At 37.7% G+C, this 18,383-nt stretch overlaps 1 protein-coding gene across 1 annotated transcript in view; it reads left to right on the top strand.

Moving 5' to 3' along the window:
- The first annotated feature begins 1,245 nt into the window (after positions 1 to 1,245).
- The window catches only part of MORC1 (MORC family CW-type zinc finger 1), a 157,934-nt gene continuing 140,796 nt past the window's right edge, over positions 1,246 to 18,383 (top strand). Inside the window, exons 1-6 of the mRNA XM_073230415.1 lie at positions 1,246 to 1,372; positions 3,324 to 3,377; positions 7,049 to 7,083; positions 12,925 to 12,993; positions 16,031 to 16,121; positions 16,767 to 16,875. Of these exons, the coding sequence (XP_073086516.1) occupies positions 1,287 to 1,372; positions 3,324 to 3,377; positions 7,049 to 7,083; positions 12,925 to 12,993; positions 16,031 to 16,121; positions 16,767 to 16,875 (444 nt within the window). The 5' untranslated portion in view covers positions 1,246 to 1,286. The remainder of the gene's footprint in view (positions 1,373 to 3,323; positions 3,378 to 7,048; positions 7,084 to 12,924; positions 12,994 to 16,030; positions 16,122 to 16,766; positions 16,876 to 18,383) is intronic.

Genomic DNA, 18,383 nt, shown 5'->3' on the forward strand with positions numbered 1-18,383 from the left:
TGCTTACAAAAGAGAATTTTGCTATCAAAACACCACCATATCAGGTGCTATTAAAACAAAAATGCTATCAGAAAATTACTTGAAATGTTTGTTTTCTTCCAGTTTTCAAATTAAAGTAGAGCATCAGGTTCCTTTGGGTTTTCATTCAAATTTTATCTACCTCTCTTGATTCCTATAAATGTAGCAGCTGATTAGCTCCTTTCTTCAGAAGTAGAATAACTATCCCAAAACTGAGAAAAAAATTTTTTTTTTTCTTTTCTGAGAAGCTCTTTGCTTGGATGGTATCTGGAAATCAACAACACATCTAGTTCAAGTTCTTTACTCAATAGACACTCATTTCTGATTTTAAAACTATCATCTAAAATCTCTGCTGAGTACTATTGAAATATCTTAGTTTTCACATTATATAGCCGTAGATTGAATGAGTTTAAAAATTTCTTATATGTTAGCAAGGCCATCGAGTTTCTCATCCCAACCAGGACCTTTCCATACAGCAACCTTGACAAATTCTGTTCCAGCTTGGGTTTTGGTCAAGACTGGGTTCTCTGTGCTTTTTAAGTGTCACCATTTGGACACCTGATTTTGCAGCCCTTCCTTGAATTTATTTCCAACCCCCTGCTCTCTGCCTTCCGTCTGTCTAGTCTATCTTTTGGAGCAATGCAGAGTGTTTGCACATCAAATAGCTGAATGTCAGCCGACTAATGAAGAAGGTTCTCACAGAACCTAGCCCTCCACATTACAGCAAAGTCCAAATTCTGTTCTGATTGCCTTTAGTTCTTCCTTTCTCTCTATGGCTGTGTTCTTTCTTTCAACTGGAGAAAACATGATCAACCCTAGATACAGGAATTAAGTTCTGGGGCTGGGACACAAAACACCCTTATCCTTGGTGCTTCCGAACAAAATGGGCAAGTAAAGGGCAACTACTGATTTTCCTTCCCTAAACTCCCCAACCTGGCCATCCGGATTCTTCACATTCTTCACACTCTTCCCAGCCAGGCAAAAGGTTCCATAAATCTGAACTGGCTCTAAGACTAGCAACAAAAACTCAACTCATCTTTCCTGACACTTGGCACACAGGGCAGGGCAGGCTTCGCGCTGCGGCCTCCAGGTGGGGCGCGCGTCCTCCCACGGCGGGTTCTTGCACGCGGGCGTGGGCGGGGTGAAGGCGTGGACGTGAGGGTGTGGGCGGGGCGAAGGCGTGGACGTGAGGGCGTGGGCGGGCATGGGCGCATGCAGGCCGGTTGCGGTGTGGTGTCTCCTAGGGCGCGCTGGTCGCGTTTGAGCAGATGGGTGGCAAGTACACTGGCATGGGTGGCAAGTACGCTGACCTGCAGCGGGCCCAGCTGCATCTGGATTTCATCCACGCCAACTCGTGAGTACCCGGGTAGAGCCGAGCCGGGAGGGGCTCACACGTTAGAGAGGAATTTGGCATCTCACCTGGCTAGAGACCCAATCCAAAAAGTAATGAACTTATAGTATCCTTGAGTTATGGAAATGTTGTTTTAAAAGAAGTGGTAAGAGTATATATTCTGGGGCAGACTAAACCCTTTTGGTGTTCTTCAGTTAACACCCACTGCTGGGAAAAATTTAAACAAAGCTATTTAATTGTAGGTCAGAACCTTAATTCTACCAACCTGGCTTGTCTCTGGATTTCTTTGACCAACACACTGACATTTTAGAGATTAAAGCTGCCCTTCAGAGAGTAATTTGTATTTATTGATTCCACCCTTTCTGGCCTCTGGCATCTGTACAGAGAACAGACTTTCTGACGATAGCATTCTCACATTTTAGTTATTACTAGGACACTCTTGCTTCTCTCAGGCCCAACTGCCTTTAGGCTGCTCATTAGGTGTTATTTCAAATACTCTGATTGCAGAGGCAGATGACAGAGGTTTTCTGTTCCAGCTGTCATTTCCAACACAGTAAAGTGTAGTGTCATTCACAGTGGCATGTGGGTATTTTGGCATCTTTAGTAATTTGGTTTATTGAAAGATCAATTGATAGAAGGAATGCAACCAGATTTGAAACCACAGAAATGGAGATGTAAAGAAAGCTGAGGCCAGCCTTGCTACATAGGACAAACTGTAACTTTTACAGAACACAGAGTAAGATGGGCACTATTTAACAGATGTTTAGTTTTTATGTGTCATGGAGAATATGTTTAAGCTGGAAAGGATGGGATGAATGGTTAAAAGTTAGCTGAAGTGGAAGACAAAGCTGACTTCAGTTGTGATTAGTGCAAGTTTAAATTTCCAAAAAATGGATATATATATGTATTTTTTAAAAATGAATTTTTAGCTAATGTCCTGTGTGGCCTGAAGTATTTGAAGTCATTAAGGCATTGTAGATAATCCTTCCTCCTGTACAAATGTGCAGATGTTTCTTTTTATTAAGGTATCATTGATATACAATCTTACAAAGATTTCACAGGAGAAACATTGTGATTACTACATTCACCCATATTATCAAGTCCCCCCACACCCCATTGCAGTCACTGTCCATCAGTGTAGTAAGATGCTATAGAGTCACTACTTGTCTTCTCTGTGTGTAGGTGTGTTTTGATAAATGGATCTATCTTGCTTCTGCTACCTGTTTATTAAATATAAAAAGAAAATTGTATACTGATTCTTCCTTTAATGCTGTGACAAAGGTATTGATTGAAATGTCCACATCAGAAAATGAAAAGCAAGTGTAGGACACTGAAGGCAGCCTGATTTCACCTATAGGTGAACATTCCACTTTCAAAGTGTAAATAGTGATGGCTATCTACTATGTTCTATTCAGGACCTAGCATGAGGAGTATAGAGGAGAGTGACTGCAGGTAATTCAGAAGCAAAAAGTTTCGACAGAAAAATACAGATTAGCGGATAATCAGGGGTCCCCTGCCAGTGTCTGTGCCTGCAGAATGAATGGAGTCTTTAAGGCCTTTTAGTGGGCTAGGATTTTGATCAAGATTCTTCAGATATAATTTGGCTATATGTAATACAATTTTACTGAAAACTTCTCTGAAAAAACTTGAATAAATGCTTATAAAACAATTTAAAAACATCACCATTTGCTTGCTCTATGTAAAGTAAGGTCCTTGAAGTCTTTGTTTTATTCCAAGTAGACAGGGTATTTTGGCAATTGTGTTCTTAGATCCCAGCTTTGTAACGGAGTGCATCTACTTCAGAATCTTGATCATGCTGAGAAAACTGTTTCTAGAATAACTCCTTAATTGATTATCTGTCTAGAACTGAAGAACATTTGTCTGCAAGTATCTTAAACCTTTTACACTGATTACAGAGTTGGTTTAACTTTCAGTTTTCTTATTTCTTCATCAGCACCACTCACAGTTTCCTTTTTGGAGCACTGGCTGAACTGCTGGACAATGCAAGGTAGGGCTGATCTGTGAACACAGGTTATTGTGGTGAAGTCACTACATAAATCAAGTCTACTTATATTTAAAGATGAAAAGATAATGTCATTTTTCCTTCACCAGAATATTTTGTGACTTAATTTCCTTCAAAATCGAGATACTATAAAAAAAAAAGCAGGTGAAAGGAGAAGTTATTCATCTTTATTCAGTGTGTATTTATGGTTAAACTTGGAATGCAGGTAAATTGGATGCCTGTTCTTGAGTTACTATTCTTGTAAAAGCAGATATTCATTTAGATATTTTTTGAGTTACATATCAATGTATACTATGCTTTGAGAATTTAGATTTGAGTTTAGGCATTTACTGAAGAGTTCATGGAAGTGAATTGCATAGTTAAGGAGAAAATAGCTAACTCTTGTTGATCTCCTAGGATGTATCCCTGTTCTAAGTACTTTATCTATGGGTAGTGACTCATTCATCTTTACAACAACACTTTGAGGTGGGCGTCATTATGCCAGTTCTACGGATGTGGAAATTGATTCACAGAGGTTGGATGACTTATTCAAGGTTATACAGTTAATATTTGGCAGAGCTGGAATTCAAATTCATGCCATCTGGCTGCACAACTCCTTTACCTCATTTTACTGTCTCTGCCAAAGGTATTGATGTTTAAGGAAAGCTCTTTAACAATTTAAGGCCCACTCTGTAGTGTATTTGTGGGGGCTTATGAGAGAGTCAGTTTTTCAGCTACTTGAATATGGCATTTGATTTGTTTTGTATTTTTATTTCCCTATAGCAGAAGGTTTTCCAACTTTTTCTACAGAAAGCAAAGTTCACCCTATAAGTAGTATGTGGTGTTAAATCAGGGATCTCAGTAGGGAGACTTAAATTCTCTGCCATTGAATGGTGACTATATTTCAACATTTTTCACTACCTCAGCCCTATTCGTGGTCTTGAAGGCAGATGACTGAGTGTGACCACAAGATGTAGTTAATTAACTAGCCTTCCAGAACTTTCTGCACAGCAGTGTTCATCACTAAGTGAAAGTCATTAGCTTCCCCTTCTGTGAAACTCTGTAGAACTGATGGAATCACAAATCAGAGAATGAGAGGGAAGAGGAGAGAAAGAATAAAGTTGGTCAGGAGAGCTATGAACTCAACTTAGAAGGAGCTAACAAGGATGGGGCCCTAACATATGGATGTTCATGGTTAGTCTCTCTACCAGGGTTTCCACTGTGCTGCTCAAAGCTCTGAAGCAAGGCTCCTCCCATGTCCATTAGTCCTACCTCCTACTAACTGCTGGTTTTAGTAACTCAACATCTATAACTCCGAAAAAATACATTTGTCTGTTTTGCCAACTGTCTTCTCTCTTCTGAAGTTGTTTCACTCATTCATTCAACAAAGGAAGGCAGGTCAAGTCAGAACATAGAAGAAATAGAACAATGGGAACAGTTTTTGTAGTAGAGAGTGACTGGGGTGATTGGCAAAGACAGATTGGCTTCCGAGTCAGGGGAGTGAGGGAAAGGTGATCAGTAAAGCAATTCTTCAAGCAGCATGTATAAACTGGCAGCCCCCTGACTAAGTCCAGCCTGTCTCATGTCTGTTTGATGCATAACCAAAGTTTGCAGTGTTTATAAAGAAAAGGATGAAAAGAGTAATTGTTTATAAAATTTAATAAACAGGAAGAGCCAAATAAAAAAATTTGGATCCTCTTCTTTTTTTAAGATTAGAAGTAGCAACAACCTTGAGGTCACATTCCACAGCATATGCTTCTTGACATCAACCTGTGCCTTCAGCTTGGCCATACCCAGTGTTCCCCATGGCTACTGTGAGCAACTCAGTTCCTCTGTCTTCAGTGGACACTTGGATTTGCCACCACTGCTTAGATGCTAATTCATATCAAATGAAGTTGGTTAACAGACTTATGCAAGATGCAGTTGATTCTATGAAGAAAGTCTTTCAAAGTCTCCATGTTATTCTAAGAAATTATTTTGTATTATTATATTCAAGATTTGGATGATTTCCTGTAGTTGTCAAAATTAGAACTGGAAAATGTTAAAAGAATGTGGTAGAGAGAGGTGGAAAGCATGTGGTAGTATAGGAAAGGATGGCTAGGGGTCTTCCTAGTACAACAGATGGTCAGAGAGAAAGTACCTGGGCCAAAGTACAAAGCTTATTATAAAGTATATTAATAGCCTGTAAAGGTAGATGACTGTTCTATACATTATCCCATGGCACTTAGAATCTATGAAGAAACTATTTCTTTGAAAACTTCCACTTTAGTACAGTAGCATTTATTGATCACCTATTATATACATGGTACTTTGTATAATGTGTAGTTATATAATATATATAAAGATATCTCGTGTCATGAGATTGTAGTTACGATTAGAAGGGAAATACTTCATTTGGTGCTTGCTTGACACAGAGAAAATGCTCAAGAAATGGCAGGGGTAATTTCAGAATTTATGTATAGGAAGAGCATAGAAGTAGCAATTGGCTAGAAGAAGGAGCTAAGGAGCCAATTTTGAAACTAGGATTTTAGAACAAGTGCAGTAGGTACACTTCTATAGTTTTGGATTGGGACTAATGGGAACTTTGAGAAATACTCGGATTTCCCCATCAGAGTCCTGTTGGTTTTTATTATTCTGGAGCTTCTGTTAAGATCTCATTCCCTCAACATACCCACTTCCTCATCAGCTAAGACCTTATTCCTGATTATCTTCCTTCCTTTAGAGGAAGATAATCCTTCCTCATCCCCTTTATATTGCAACCAGGATCTTCTGGCACTTACCCCTTTCCTTTTTAAATTTTTACTTTAAAAATAATTTTTAAAAATACATAAATAATATCTGAGTTGTTGAAAACTGAGAAAATAAGAACAAAAGAAAAGTCACCAATAATTTCATCATATAGAGTAAGAGCTAGTATACTTTTCTGTAAAAGACCAAATACTAAGTATTTTCACTTTGTAAGCCATGCTTGACACAGAGAAAATGCTCAAGAAACTGCTCAACTCTGCCATTGTAGCAGAGGCTGTAGTAGAAGCTGAACAGTTTTATTTTAAAAGTTGTTGTAGAAGGTAGCTGTAGACAATAAGTAAATGAATGGGCATAATTGTGTTCCAATAAAACTTTATTTACAGAAAACATCTGGTAGGCCAAATTTGGCCCAGGGGTCATAGTTTACCAACCCCTGGCCTAGAGAAAACCCCTGTTAATATTTTAATTTCTTTCCTTACAGATATGCACATCTTTATCATATATGTTCTTTAAAAATATGATCGTACAGTACATATTACTTTGCAATTTGCTTTTTTTTCCTTTCTTTTTTTCTCTTTGTACTCAAATATGTCAAGAAAATCTTTCTTTGACTTCTGGATTATTCTCCAACCAGCTTTAAAAAAATATTCATACTCATTTTGTTGAGCTTTTTGTGTAGTTACCTCTAAATAGCATCTCTTCAAGCTTCTGAGTCTCAGGCTTTGTAACATTCTCCAGTTATGCATGATCATAGGTCTTAGAATACAAAGTGAAACATTTTAGTACTTGTTTTTGAAGCAATTTAGGTGAATTTCTCTATTGTTTGCTGTCTGACAATAGGTTATACCTCACATAACCAATTCAGATTAAAGTAAGTTTTAAAAACATAATTTTATATTGAAGCAATGATATTTTTGTATTGTTTCCAGAGATGCAGGGGCTGCAAGACTTGATGTGTTTTCAGGTGAGCAGATTTACTTGCTTCTTTTTTTTTCTTTTCTTCTAATGGAAAGCCTGTAGTTATTTTCCTTTAATTTTATTTCATATTATCAAATCACAGTCTATGGATTTTTAATGTAATTTAAGTGCTTCATGAGTACAGTGACCCTGTGGGGAGCCAGGTTGAGAAAAGTACAACCCAAAAGTGAAACTGTTCACTTGTTAGAGGACCCATTTACAGAATTAGATCTTCCAGGGTTCTGTGAAAGCATCAGAGTTGTTTGGAGCAGTCAGTTTGTCTGTCATGAGAAAACTAGTTTTATTTTAAAAGTCATATTAATTTAATGGTCGTTCATAATTAAGTATATACCATTCCCAAATTATCACAGTTTAAAAATGCATATGTGAATGTGCAGTATGAATGTTTGAGGGCTATAAAATTCAGAGCCAATATGTTTTCTTCATTGACTTCATTTTTAGTCACCAACTATTTATTGAATGGGTTAGTTCATTTCATTGAAATGGGATGCAAATGAAGTGAAGTTCTTTGATCTATTCCTGTAATTATCACTACTTACAGAAATGGCTACAGTGTTTAAACTGATGATCCCTGACCCTGATTCTGTCAGGTCTCCTGCAAATATTGGCTATTGATCACTCTCAAGGGGATATGATCCGTAATGTAAATCTATATCTGTATTTAAAAAGTAACTGAATTCAATTCAATTTTCTAAGTGTTTAAGATCCTGGGTGGCAGGTGTTTCTGGTTCATGAGGGAGAAAGACATGGGCATCTCAAGAGGTTTGCAGAAACATAATAAATGATATTTTTCTTCCCTTTCTACTGTTCACATTCTGAAAAGTTTGAGAGAAAAAACAAGAGAGTCTTTATTAGTGATAAGTGCTAGGTTGGAGTATGGAGCTTGCTGTAAGATAGTGAGCAGATTTGCATAACTGTTTAGAGTCTGTTATGCATGAGCTAAGCAATTTTTCTTGGTGCTGGGGATGGAGCAATGAGCAGAACATTTGACAAGGTCTCTGTTCTCATGGGACATGCATTCTAGTGGGGAGAGAGAGACAATAAAGAAATGAAGAAGTAAATAATATACCAAGCAATGATAAGTGCTAAAAGGAAAAAAAAATGAAATAAGAGAACAGAGAGCGATAGGAAGGATTTACTATTTTTGATGGGTTGATCAGAGAAAGTTTTTCTAAGTGTATGCTGTACCAGCAAGACCTGAATGACTTGAGGGGCAGAGCCACATAGATAATTGGAGAGAAAGTATTCAGGGAACAAAGACTAGGCCAGGTTGACTAGAGCTAAGTATTAGAATGAAATGGATGAGCACCTTCAATATCACATTAAAGTTTTTTCTGCAGATAGTGGACTATTGAAGAATTTTGAACAATGTCATTTGGCAAATTAGGAACATGCTCTTTTCTTTTTAAAGAAAAGTACTCCAGTCATAGCCTGCAGGATCGTTTGTAGATAGGCTGCAGAAGTGTGAAAGAAGGGTTGACATGGAAATAGGACAGTGGAAATGACCTGTGCAACACATTGTGAGAATTTGAACTAGGGCAATGGTCCTAGAAATGGAGAACGGAGAAAAGATGTAAGTTGCATTTCATTCAGAACACATACTATTGATGAAGGGCTGAAGGGTTGAGAAGAATTATCTGGAATCACAAAGTAAAACAAATGTAATCAGAATCCACATATTATGTTCTTTGGGTATATGGCAGATACCAGTAGGGCATGACAGTATTCACTCCCCACCCCCACTTTCTCTAGCATATGGCACTGTCACAAAAAAATTAAAAAGAGTCTTTGCAATTTGAGTTGAGAATGGCACCTTCTTTACTTAGATTATATGTGTTTTGTGAAAAATTGAATGTTTTGGTTTTAAATTACCTACTCATATTATAAAAATTTTTATTGTAGTAAAGCACAAATGACTATCGACCTAGTAAACTGATTTTTCTTAAAAAAATTAGACCAGGACCAGGGTTTATACATTGATAGAATTGGTATGGTGATGTACAATTAATCTAGGCATTGGGCTAGTTTTCAATTTACTGAGGCCTCTGAATTACTTCCTATTCTTAAGTTTTCTTCAAGTAATGTAAGGGCTATAGAATTCAACCTAAATACGTTTAGTCATGGGTATTTTATCTGTCTGTGTGTATTAATTTTAGTAAACATAAATATGCATTCAGTACATTTTCTTAGTGCTTATCAAGTGGCAGGCAGGCACTGGGCTGAATGCTGAATAACACAAGTTCCTGATTTTAAGGAACTGGCTCACTTGGTGCTGGCCAGTCTGAAATCTGTAGGGTTGGAAATCTAGGTAAGAACTGATGTTGAGTCTTGAGTTCTATGTCTTTAGGGCAGCCCAAGAGCCTGGAAACTCATTCGTATGTTTCAGTCTTGAGGAAGAAAATTGGTGCTTCTTTGAGAACCTCAGTCTTTGTCTTTAAGGCCTTCAGCTGATTGGATGAGGTCCATCCATATTATGGGGGTTTCTGCTTTATTTACAGTCAATTGATTGTAGTGTTAATTACATCCACAAATACTTTCTTAGCAATATCTAGACTAATGTTTGACCAAACAGTTGGGCACCATAGCTTAGCCAAGTTGATACATAAAATTAATGATCACAGAGAGGTAGGAGAGCCAAGTCATGAGAGGCAAGCAAGATTTTTTGACTGGTTTGGGTTTCATCCTAAGGGTAGGGGGAAACTATGCAAGAGTTATTAGCAGGAGAATAGTGAAATGTGAAGCTGGCTGCAGACAAGTCTGCATTCTCTGATTTTAGTGGAAATAAGGAATTAGGGAGCTGCTGTTAAAATCTAGAAGAGACATGATGGTTTCTTGGACTAAGGTATTATTGTGGGGATGCAGAATGTTGTCAGACTTGAGAGACACTAAAGAGATGGAATTGAGAAGACACGGCTGTATAGGAGGTGAGCAGATGGAACACTTGACGATCCTGAGGTCTTGACTTGGGCAGCTGAAACCTAATGGCAAAGTGATGTTTATTGATTAGGGAACACCAGGAGGAGGAGTAAGTCTGAAGAGGGTAGTATAGTGGTTTGTTTTAGACATTCAGGTTTAAGAGATAATAGAAATCTATCTGAAATCCATATACCAAGAGCTGCAACATCAATTGCTACAACTACACAGAGCTACCTGAGGCTTGGACCAGGTGGTTTCCAATCCTGAGAAACAGTAGGATGATGGGGGTAGCTTTTGTTCCTGAATCCATCCAAGACCACTTAATTCAGGCTATCTCCAGATGATTCAAATGTGCAGCCAAGGAGGTTGAGAACAACTGCATTGGGCACAGAGTGCAAGAAGAGTTGGATTCCCCTTGTCGATTAGTGGAGGAATGTCTGCTTTAGTCAGAGGGAGGGCTGAACAGAGCAAATACTTAAGTGGTGGTGCCGGAAGGGTGGGAGTGGTGAGGAGGGGGGGCACATACTTTGACACAGAAGTTGAGATACGTAGACCATGGGACCAGAGAGAGAAGAACTGGGCAAATCAGAGGGTAGGTAAGATTCAAAGGGTTTATAGACTGTGAGTGAATTGGAGAGAAGAGAGGGGATTAGATGTTGGCATATGACCATAAAATTATGAACCCAGAAAGTTTAGGTATGTTTTTTAGATATTTATTTATAGATTATCTTGAACATTATTAAATTTTTAAAATGTGAATTAGAGTTGACCATTGAACACTGAGTTGACTTAACAAATGTGTTCAAATTGAAGCTATGGGGACAGAATTAACAATCATTAGCTGCTTGGGGATGTGTGTGTTGGGGAGCAATGGGGCATGGAAGGGGCAGAAGGGAGAGACTACAGAGGGGCAGGAGGAAGCATCTGGGTGATGGGTATGTTTACTACTTTGATGCGGTGATGGTTTCACGGGTATATGTCAATACTTATTAAATTTAAACATGTAGTTTTTTATGTGTAAGCTACTCAATAAAACTATTATAAAAAAAGAGATATGTGCTAGAACTCATATATCTAAATGTTGAAATGTTTTTCAGAGCCAGATTACAAACGTGCATTAAAATTACGCTCATTTGGAAACAAAAGCAAAAATGAGCAAGTGGGACCATATCAAACTAAAAAGCTTCTGTACAGCAAAGGACACCATCAGTAGAACAAAAAGACATCCTACAGTATGGGAGAATATATTCATAAATGACATATCTGATAAGGGTTTGACATCCAAATTATATAAAGAACTCACACACCTCAACAAACAAAAAGCAGATAAGCCAATTAAAAAATGGGCAGTGGAGCTGAACAGACACTTCTCCAAAGAAGAAATTCAGATGGCCAGCAGGCACATGATAAGATGCTCCACATTACTAATCATCAGGGAAATGCAAATTAAAACCTCACTGAGATATCACCCCACACTAGTTGGGATGGCCACCATCCAAAAGACAAACAACAACAAATATTGGCAAAGATGTGGAGAAAGGGGAACCCTCGTACACTGCTGGTGGGAATGTAAACTAGTTCAATCATTGTGGAAAGCAGTATGGAGGTTCCTCAAAAAACTCAAAATAGAAATACCGTTTGACCCAGGAATTCCACTCCTAGGAATTTACCCTAAGAATGCAGGAGCCCAGTTTGAAAAAGACATATGCACCCCTATGTTTATCGCAGCACTATTTACAATAGCAAGAAGTGGAAGCAACCTGAGTGTCCATCAGTAGATGAATGAATGCAGAAGATGTGGTATATATACACAATGGAATATTATTCAGCCATAAGTAAACAGATCCTACCATTTGCAACAGCATGGATGGAGCTAGAGGGCATTATGCTCAGTGAAATAAGCCAGGCAGAGAAAGACAAGTATCAAATGATTTCATTCATCTGTGGAGTATAAGAACAAAGCAAAAACTGAGGGAACAGAACAGCAGAAGACTCACAGAACCCAAGAATGGACTAACAGTTACCAAAGGGAAAGGGATTAAGGAGGACGGGTGGGAAGGGAGGGATAAGGGGGAAAATGGGGCATTAATTTAGCAGGGGGGGACACAGGAAAGGCAGTATATACAGAGAAGACAAGTAATAATTCTATAGCATCTTACTATGCTGATGGACAGTGACTGTAATGGGGTATGTGGGGGGGACTTGATAATAGGGGGAATCTAGTAACCATAATGTCGTTCAAGTAATTGTACATTAACAATATCCCCCCCAAAATTACACTCATTAGTTTGTTACACCTTTAAGTTGTTTTTAAACAAGGGATTATATTATGTAACTTAATATCTCCTAATCATCAAAATTGATTCCAAGAAACTTACCCATGTTAAAAAATCAAATGCATTTCAAGAGGCAAATATTTGCTGCCACCAAGAAGAATGCACAAATGACTCTTAAGGGAATTCACTACTCAGAAGAGTGCCTAATGAATTTAATAAGAATGGGCTGGATTGACTTTAGAATTTAGTACTTTGGTGAAAGGGCAAAAAGACTAATCAGTTTGATAGAGAGAACCTGGGGTCACATCACCTTATACCTTTATACCTTCCCCAGGGAGAAAATATGTGAAGTTTAAAGGACCAGATTCCAGAACAGGACATGTCATACTATATACATGATATATTAATGTGTAGATGTTTTCTGTTAATTTAAAACCTTTTTGTTACATGATTGTTTTCCCTCTGCAGTTTCTTGTGAAACTGTAGCCAAGAACCCTTTCTGGCTCCATCATTGTGCCATAAGTCTGTCACCCAGTGGCCGCATTTGAGAAGGGTGAATAATTATGTGAGCAGCATAACTTTATGATGAACAAATTAAACCAAATATTTATTAGTAATAACTTCTTCTGTTACAGTGGATAATGAAAAACTGCAGGGTGGATTCATGTTATGCCTCCTGGATGATGGATGTGGTATGAGCCCGGGTAAGTTAATTATCTAGATAACTAACTGGCTGTTAGAACAAATAGTCTAAAAACCCATAAAATAAATAAAAATAAATTGAGCTATCCATAAAAAAAAGCAGGCATGTAGCTATTAGGGAAAATAAACCCCAGATTTAACATATTGTTGAACTTTTTAGATATAAGTATTCCAGCTAACAGAGTATATTCATTGTAGAATCATCTAAACCAAGATAAAAGGTGAATATAAATAAATATTGCCAGAGAAATGAAAGGCAGAAGGTACCGATTACTTGTAAGAGAATCCATTTGGGAATGAATGGAAAATGAACAGTAACTGGATAGACTCAGATTGTTTTTAGCCCACCTTTCAGGTATTGCTTGCAAGAACCCTGAGGCAGTTTCCTTTAAGCTATTTTTAATTTTCTGCTTAACCTTGAGATAGAGGTCACCTCTTCTTGTTTTATTGGTTTGTGTGTTTGATCTGCATGTTGAAGGGTTTAGTTGCTTCAGTTGAATGTTCTTATCATAATGAATACATCCATTATTCATTGCATGATTTATCTTTGTATCTTTAACGCTAACAGAAAGGCAGTAGGTATGTGCACAATACCAGTTCACTGTGGACTTGAAATATTCCCTCTGATCAGGGCTTTGAGTGTTTTGGGTTAGCTTGTACCTGAATGAACACTTGTCTGTGTCCCACAATCCAAGTGTTTTGACCACTAGGCTTAAAAAATGGTGAGGAAGTTCAGGTAATATGGAACTACTGTTCTGGTTCATTCCACACCAGGGGAAAGAGTGATCATCAGTGTTGCAGATGCTAAGAATACAAAGTAAAGCAATTACCTTCTTCTGGGTCTTTGAAGCTCCCCCTTGGTATAAATAGTCAAATAATGCTTCTTAGCAAGTTTAAAAAGTGATCAAATAGCCTACTCAGTTCTTATTCTGAGTTTGTTTGAACACTTTTGATTTTTTCCAGGTCATCTAGATTAAAAGTATTGCTGGTTCCTTAATGTTTAACTAAGAGAAAGAAACAGAGTTTGAGAGAAAACTATTAATGAAAAAAGAGTTTCATTTTTCACTTCTACACTGAATGTTTAGTTCATTTTCCTGAATTCTTAAATAACAGAATATGTGATATATTCTAAGACATTTCCGTAACAAAGAAATGGTTCCACAGGCAAAATGATCAACAAAGTGACAAAACTTCAGATTTTCAGAAGGGCTCATACTTATGTTGACATTTACAGTAGTATTTTAAAAATACAGGTGTTGAGAGAGCAATTTTTATTAACATTTATTGGGAATCAAGTAGTAAGTTAGAAGAAAGAGTTTATCTGATGACTGAAATATGATTTATCTGTCATCCACACTGAGCCAGGTCAATCTTGATCCACAGAGGATGACTACAGTAATTTCTTAACTCTTGACCTCCAGCCTTACCCCATTACAGTCCAATTCCCACACAGCAATCCAAGTGGATTTAAAAAAAAATACAAATCATATGATATCCATTCCCCAGGCTTAAAACCCTTACTGGTTTTCCATTACTTCAGAATAAAATTCGTACTTCCCAGTAATACTTCCAAAATCTTGTGCTATTTGGGCTTTGTTCACCTTTTTGACCTTTTCTGGCACCTTTCACTTCCTTGTTTATAGCACTCCAGCCACACGTGGCTGGCCCTCCGTCATTTGAGTCTCATCTCAGATGTCACCTTATGAAAGAGGTTTTCCCTGATGCCTCTATCTTCAGGCCACACTCCTCTTAATTCTCTGTCACACTACCCTGGTTTTGGTTCCTTCACTTAATACTCTCAGAAGTTATCTTTTTATTTGTCTGCTTTTCATCTGTTTCTCCTACCATGACATAAAGTTGAGGGCAGGGGTCATATCTGTCCTGTTCAGTGTTCTGTCTCTGTGCCTGGAACTCTGGCTGCTACATATGGGAGTTTGTATGGTATGTGCTGAGAACCATGAGATATGATCTCTGATAACTCTGGATTGTAATCCTGGTGATAGCATTTATCAACTGGTGATAAATGTAAACTTGGGCAGTTTACATTAAGTCCTTAAACTTAAATTTCCTCATCTGTAACATACAGATCATAATAACAACATTTTCCTCATAGGTTTGTTAATAAGTATTAAATAGTACATGCAAAGTATATGACATAGTACCTAGCACATATTAAACATTCAATAAATGCTAGCTAATATTGTCAATATGTATACCCTCACCTAATACCTGACCCCTTAAGAAAACATGTGATGGAATGTCTAGTTGGCTTCAGACAAGCAGAGTGTCTGGTAGCCTTTACATACCACATACCAGGTGCCACTGAACTATAATATGTCTGCACCTAGACTGACACAGGGACTGACACAGGATACTCAGGACAGTTCTAGAGCATGTTTTCAGGTAGGGCAACTGGGAGATTCATTTCTATATTTTCCTGTTTCCTTGGGAGCACTCTTGTTTTTGGAGGTATGTATATTCTGAAGTTCAGAGGATTCTTATCTGGAATTCCAGAATACCCTGCGGAGGTCAGGAGGTTGACTCTGAGAGTCTGAAGTCCTTCTTTCCCAGCCAGTGTCAGACTAGAAGTCACTCTGCCCTTCTTAGTCTCACAGCGAGCTTGATAAGGGCCAAATTCATGGAAAATTGCTAGTGGTATAAATCATTGTAACACCCATAATTTAGAAACACTTATCAAATAGCACATACTGTGTTCAGGATTTCATAAATGCATCAACTAATTTCTGTTCATTAACAACTCTACGATGTAAGTATTAGTAGTTCCCTTTCATAGATGAGGAAATTAAGGCTTAGATTTAATCTCTGTTTATCCAAGGTCACACGGCTAGTCCTGTCTGACCTCATTAGGAATATTGCTATTAAGATCTTGGTCAGAGATTATGTATGGAGTCTGACCCTGGAGATACAGATTCATCCTTTTGTCCTGAGATACGTGTGACATCCTGACAACTCAACCTCCAACCAACCAGTGTTAGTTACTCATAATTCCTAACTACTTGAACATCTCTGCAATTACAGAGGAAGCTTCAGATATCATTTACTTTGGAGCATCCAAGAAACGATTATCAACCTTGAAGTTTATTGGGCAATATGGCAATGGTCTTAAAAGGTGAGGTTTTTTTCCCTTTAATTCATATATTATTGATATTGGAAACAATTTTTAGTTAAAGGCAATTTTATACAGAATGATGCAAATTTGTAAAGCTTAATAAAACCCCATGAAACTTGAGAGTCCTATCTTGTTTTAGAATCTCCATATCCTTAACTGACTTAGATCTTTACAGCATTTTAAAATTTAATTCTCAAATAGATGTTTGAATCATCTTTCAGAGATTGCTGAAGCACCACCCTATACTTTAGAGCTTTATTGCAGCTCTATGTTCTGTTATTTCTTGGAGCATAATTTAGCATAGGTGAATATGTGTCCATAGCTTATTTTATCAGTCTGCCTCTATGAAAGGTGAGGACCTAAGGCTGCTATCACTTCTGTGGCAACTGCCAGGGACAGATGATCACTCTCTTCTTGAGCCCCAGACAGAATCTTACCTCCAGCAGTCATATCACAAGCAAGAGTAGGGGCTGGATTAGTTCATATCTGCTCTACTGGGAGGGCAAAAAACCTCTTAGAGATGGGTCAGAAAAACAGTGAAGCTATTTCTTTGAAAAGAAAAACCTGTTACAGTACATAGTATCATGGCTGTTTTTTTTTCTTTTTGGTATTTAAGATATATTATGTTCTTCATTTTTAATATAGCGGATCCATGAGGATTGGGAAAGACTTTATTCTTTTTACAAAGAAGGAAGAAACGATGACCTGTGTGTTTTTTTCTCAGACATTCTGTGAAAGAGAAGGCCTTAGTGAGGTAAGAGTTGAGATTTTTCCTTCAGTTCCCATGGTAACATATTCATTTACAATATGAGGAGGTGAAGTCTATCATGGGTTCTTTCTGATTATGATTTCAAAATTTAGGAATATATTTGGGGAATGGAGAGAGATGGGTGGACATTCTGAGTTTCCTGGAGACCTGACCTACTGATCTTTCCTTGAGTGGGTTTTTAGCTTGTAGACAGCTTTCAGAACTTTATCTTCATTACACATGTACCCAAATCTCCTGGAATAAGAGGCCCCCTTTGGCACAATGAGCCTTTTGGAAGAAGCCTATAAAACATTTCCACCATTTGTGCCATATGGATTATCATTAAAAAATACATAAAATATTGGGTTAAAAGTTTTGGAATACCAAATCTAAAGAAATTGACTGCAAAATAGTTAAAAAGCTATAACTCTAGTGATTACAATTTTAAGTCCATTTCATGACTTAGAAACATTTCATTAATTTGTAATGTCTGTTTTAACAGCATCAGTCAGTTAGAACTCAATACAGCAAATATATGTTGTGGTACTATTGTCTGCCCAGCACTTGATAGAGCCTGTAGAAGGTAGAAAACAAGCAGAGACAATCTGACCATTAAAGTGGTCACCGAATAGGGGAGACACATGCGAACTGGATAAATAACAAAATGAAGATGTTTAAAAAGAATGCTGTTCAATGAATATGTGTTCCTGCTATTGCACAATTGTCAAAAGCAATGACATGGAAGGAGCAATCAGAGAGCCTTGAGTGACCAATGAGGGTTTTATGCAGAGAGTACAACTTGGAGCTGGAAAGGCTAGTATGTGGAGAGAAAGAGCATGAAGCAAGTATCAGGACAGGAGATTATGGGGTTTGGATGGACAGTGAGGGGATGAGAGATCTTCATGTGCCACTGGTAGCAGTGGACTAGGCTGGGTAATAGGAACAGTCTATAGGCAACAGGGAGTAGCTGAGTGGGAGACTGATGTGAGGCAAGACGATGCTGTGAGTATTTGTATTGCACTTTATGTATGTAAAGGCATGAGAAATTGGACCAAAGCTGAAATCATAGCTTTCCTAAAATGGGCCATTTCCTTTTTTTTAAAACAATGCCTCCCATTTCCACTTCCACAGAGGCAATGTCTTTCAACAGCATTAGCTGATTCTTTTCATATTTTTTTGTGTATCTCTACATGTAACATACTTGCATTGCTGCTTTTTGATTTGATTTAGGCATTATCTACTAACCTCTCACTATAAAAGAGGACTTATCAATTTTTTCTCTGCTTCTGTCACAAATACTCACTCACCCTTCCAATTCTCTACCCTCAATATAGCTTGATTATAATTTTGATTATGCTATTATTTAGTATTTGTAGTAAAAGATTATGTAAACAGTATATTAGTCATAATTGTACATGCAATGAAGTATTATTTTTTCCTTTTCCACACAATTTTTTATTTTCCCTGGAGTTAATCGTCTGCTGAGTGTTGTACATACTTGTGTTTGCTGGGTC

Source organism: Manis javanica, chromosome 3, assembly GCF_040802235.1.
Source record: "Manis javanica isolate MJ-LG chromosome 3, MJ_LKY, whole genome shotgun sequence".
NCBI classification, from domain to species: Eukaryota; Metazoa; Chordata; class Mammalia; order Pholidota; family Manidae; genus Manis; species Manis javanica.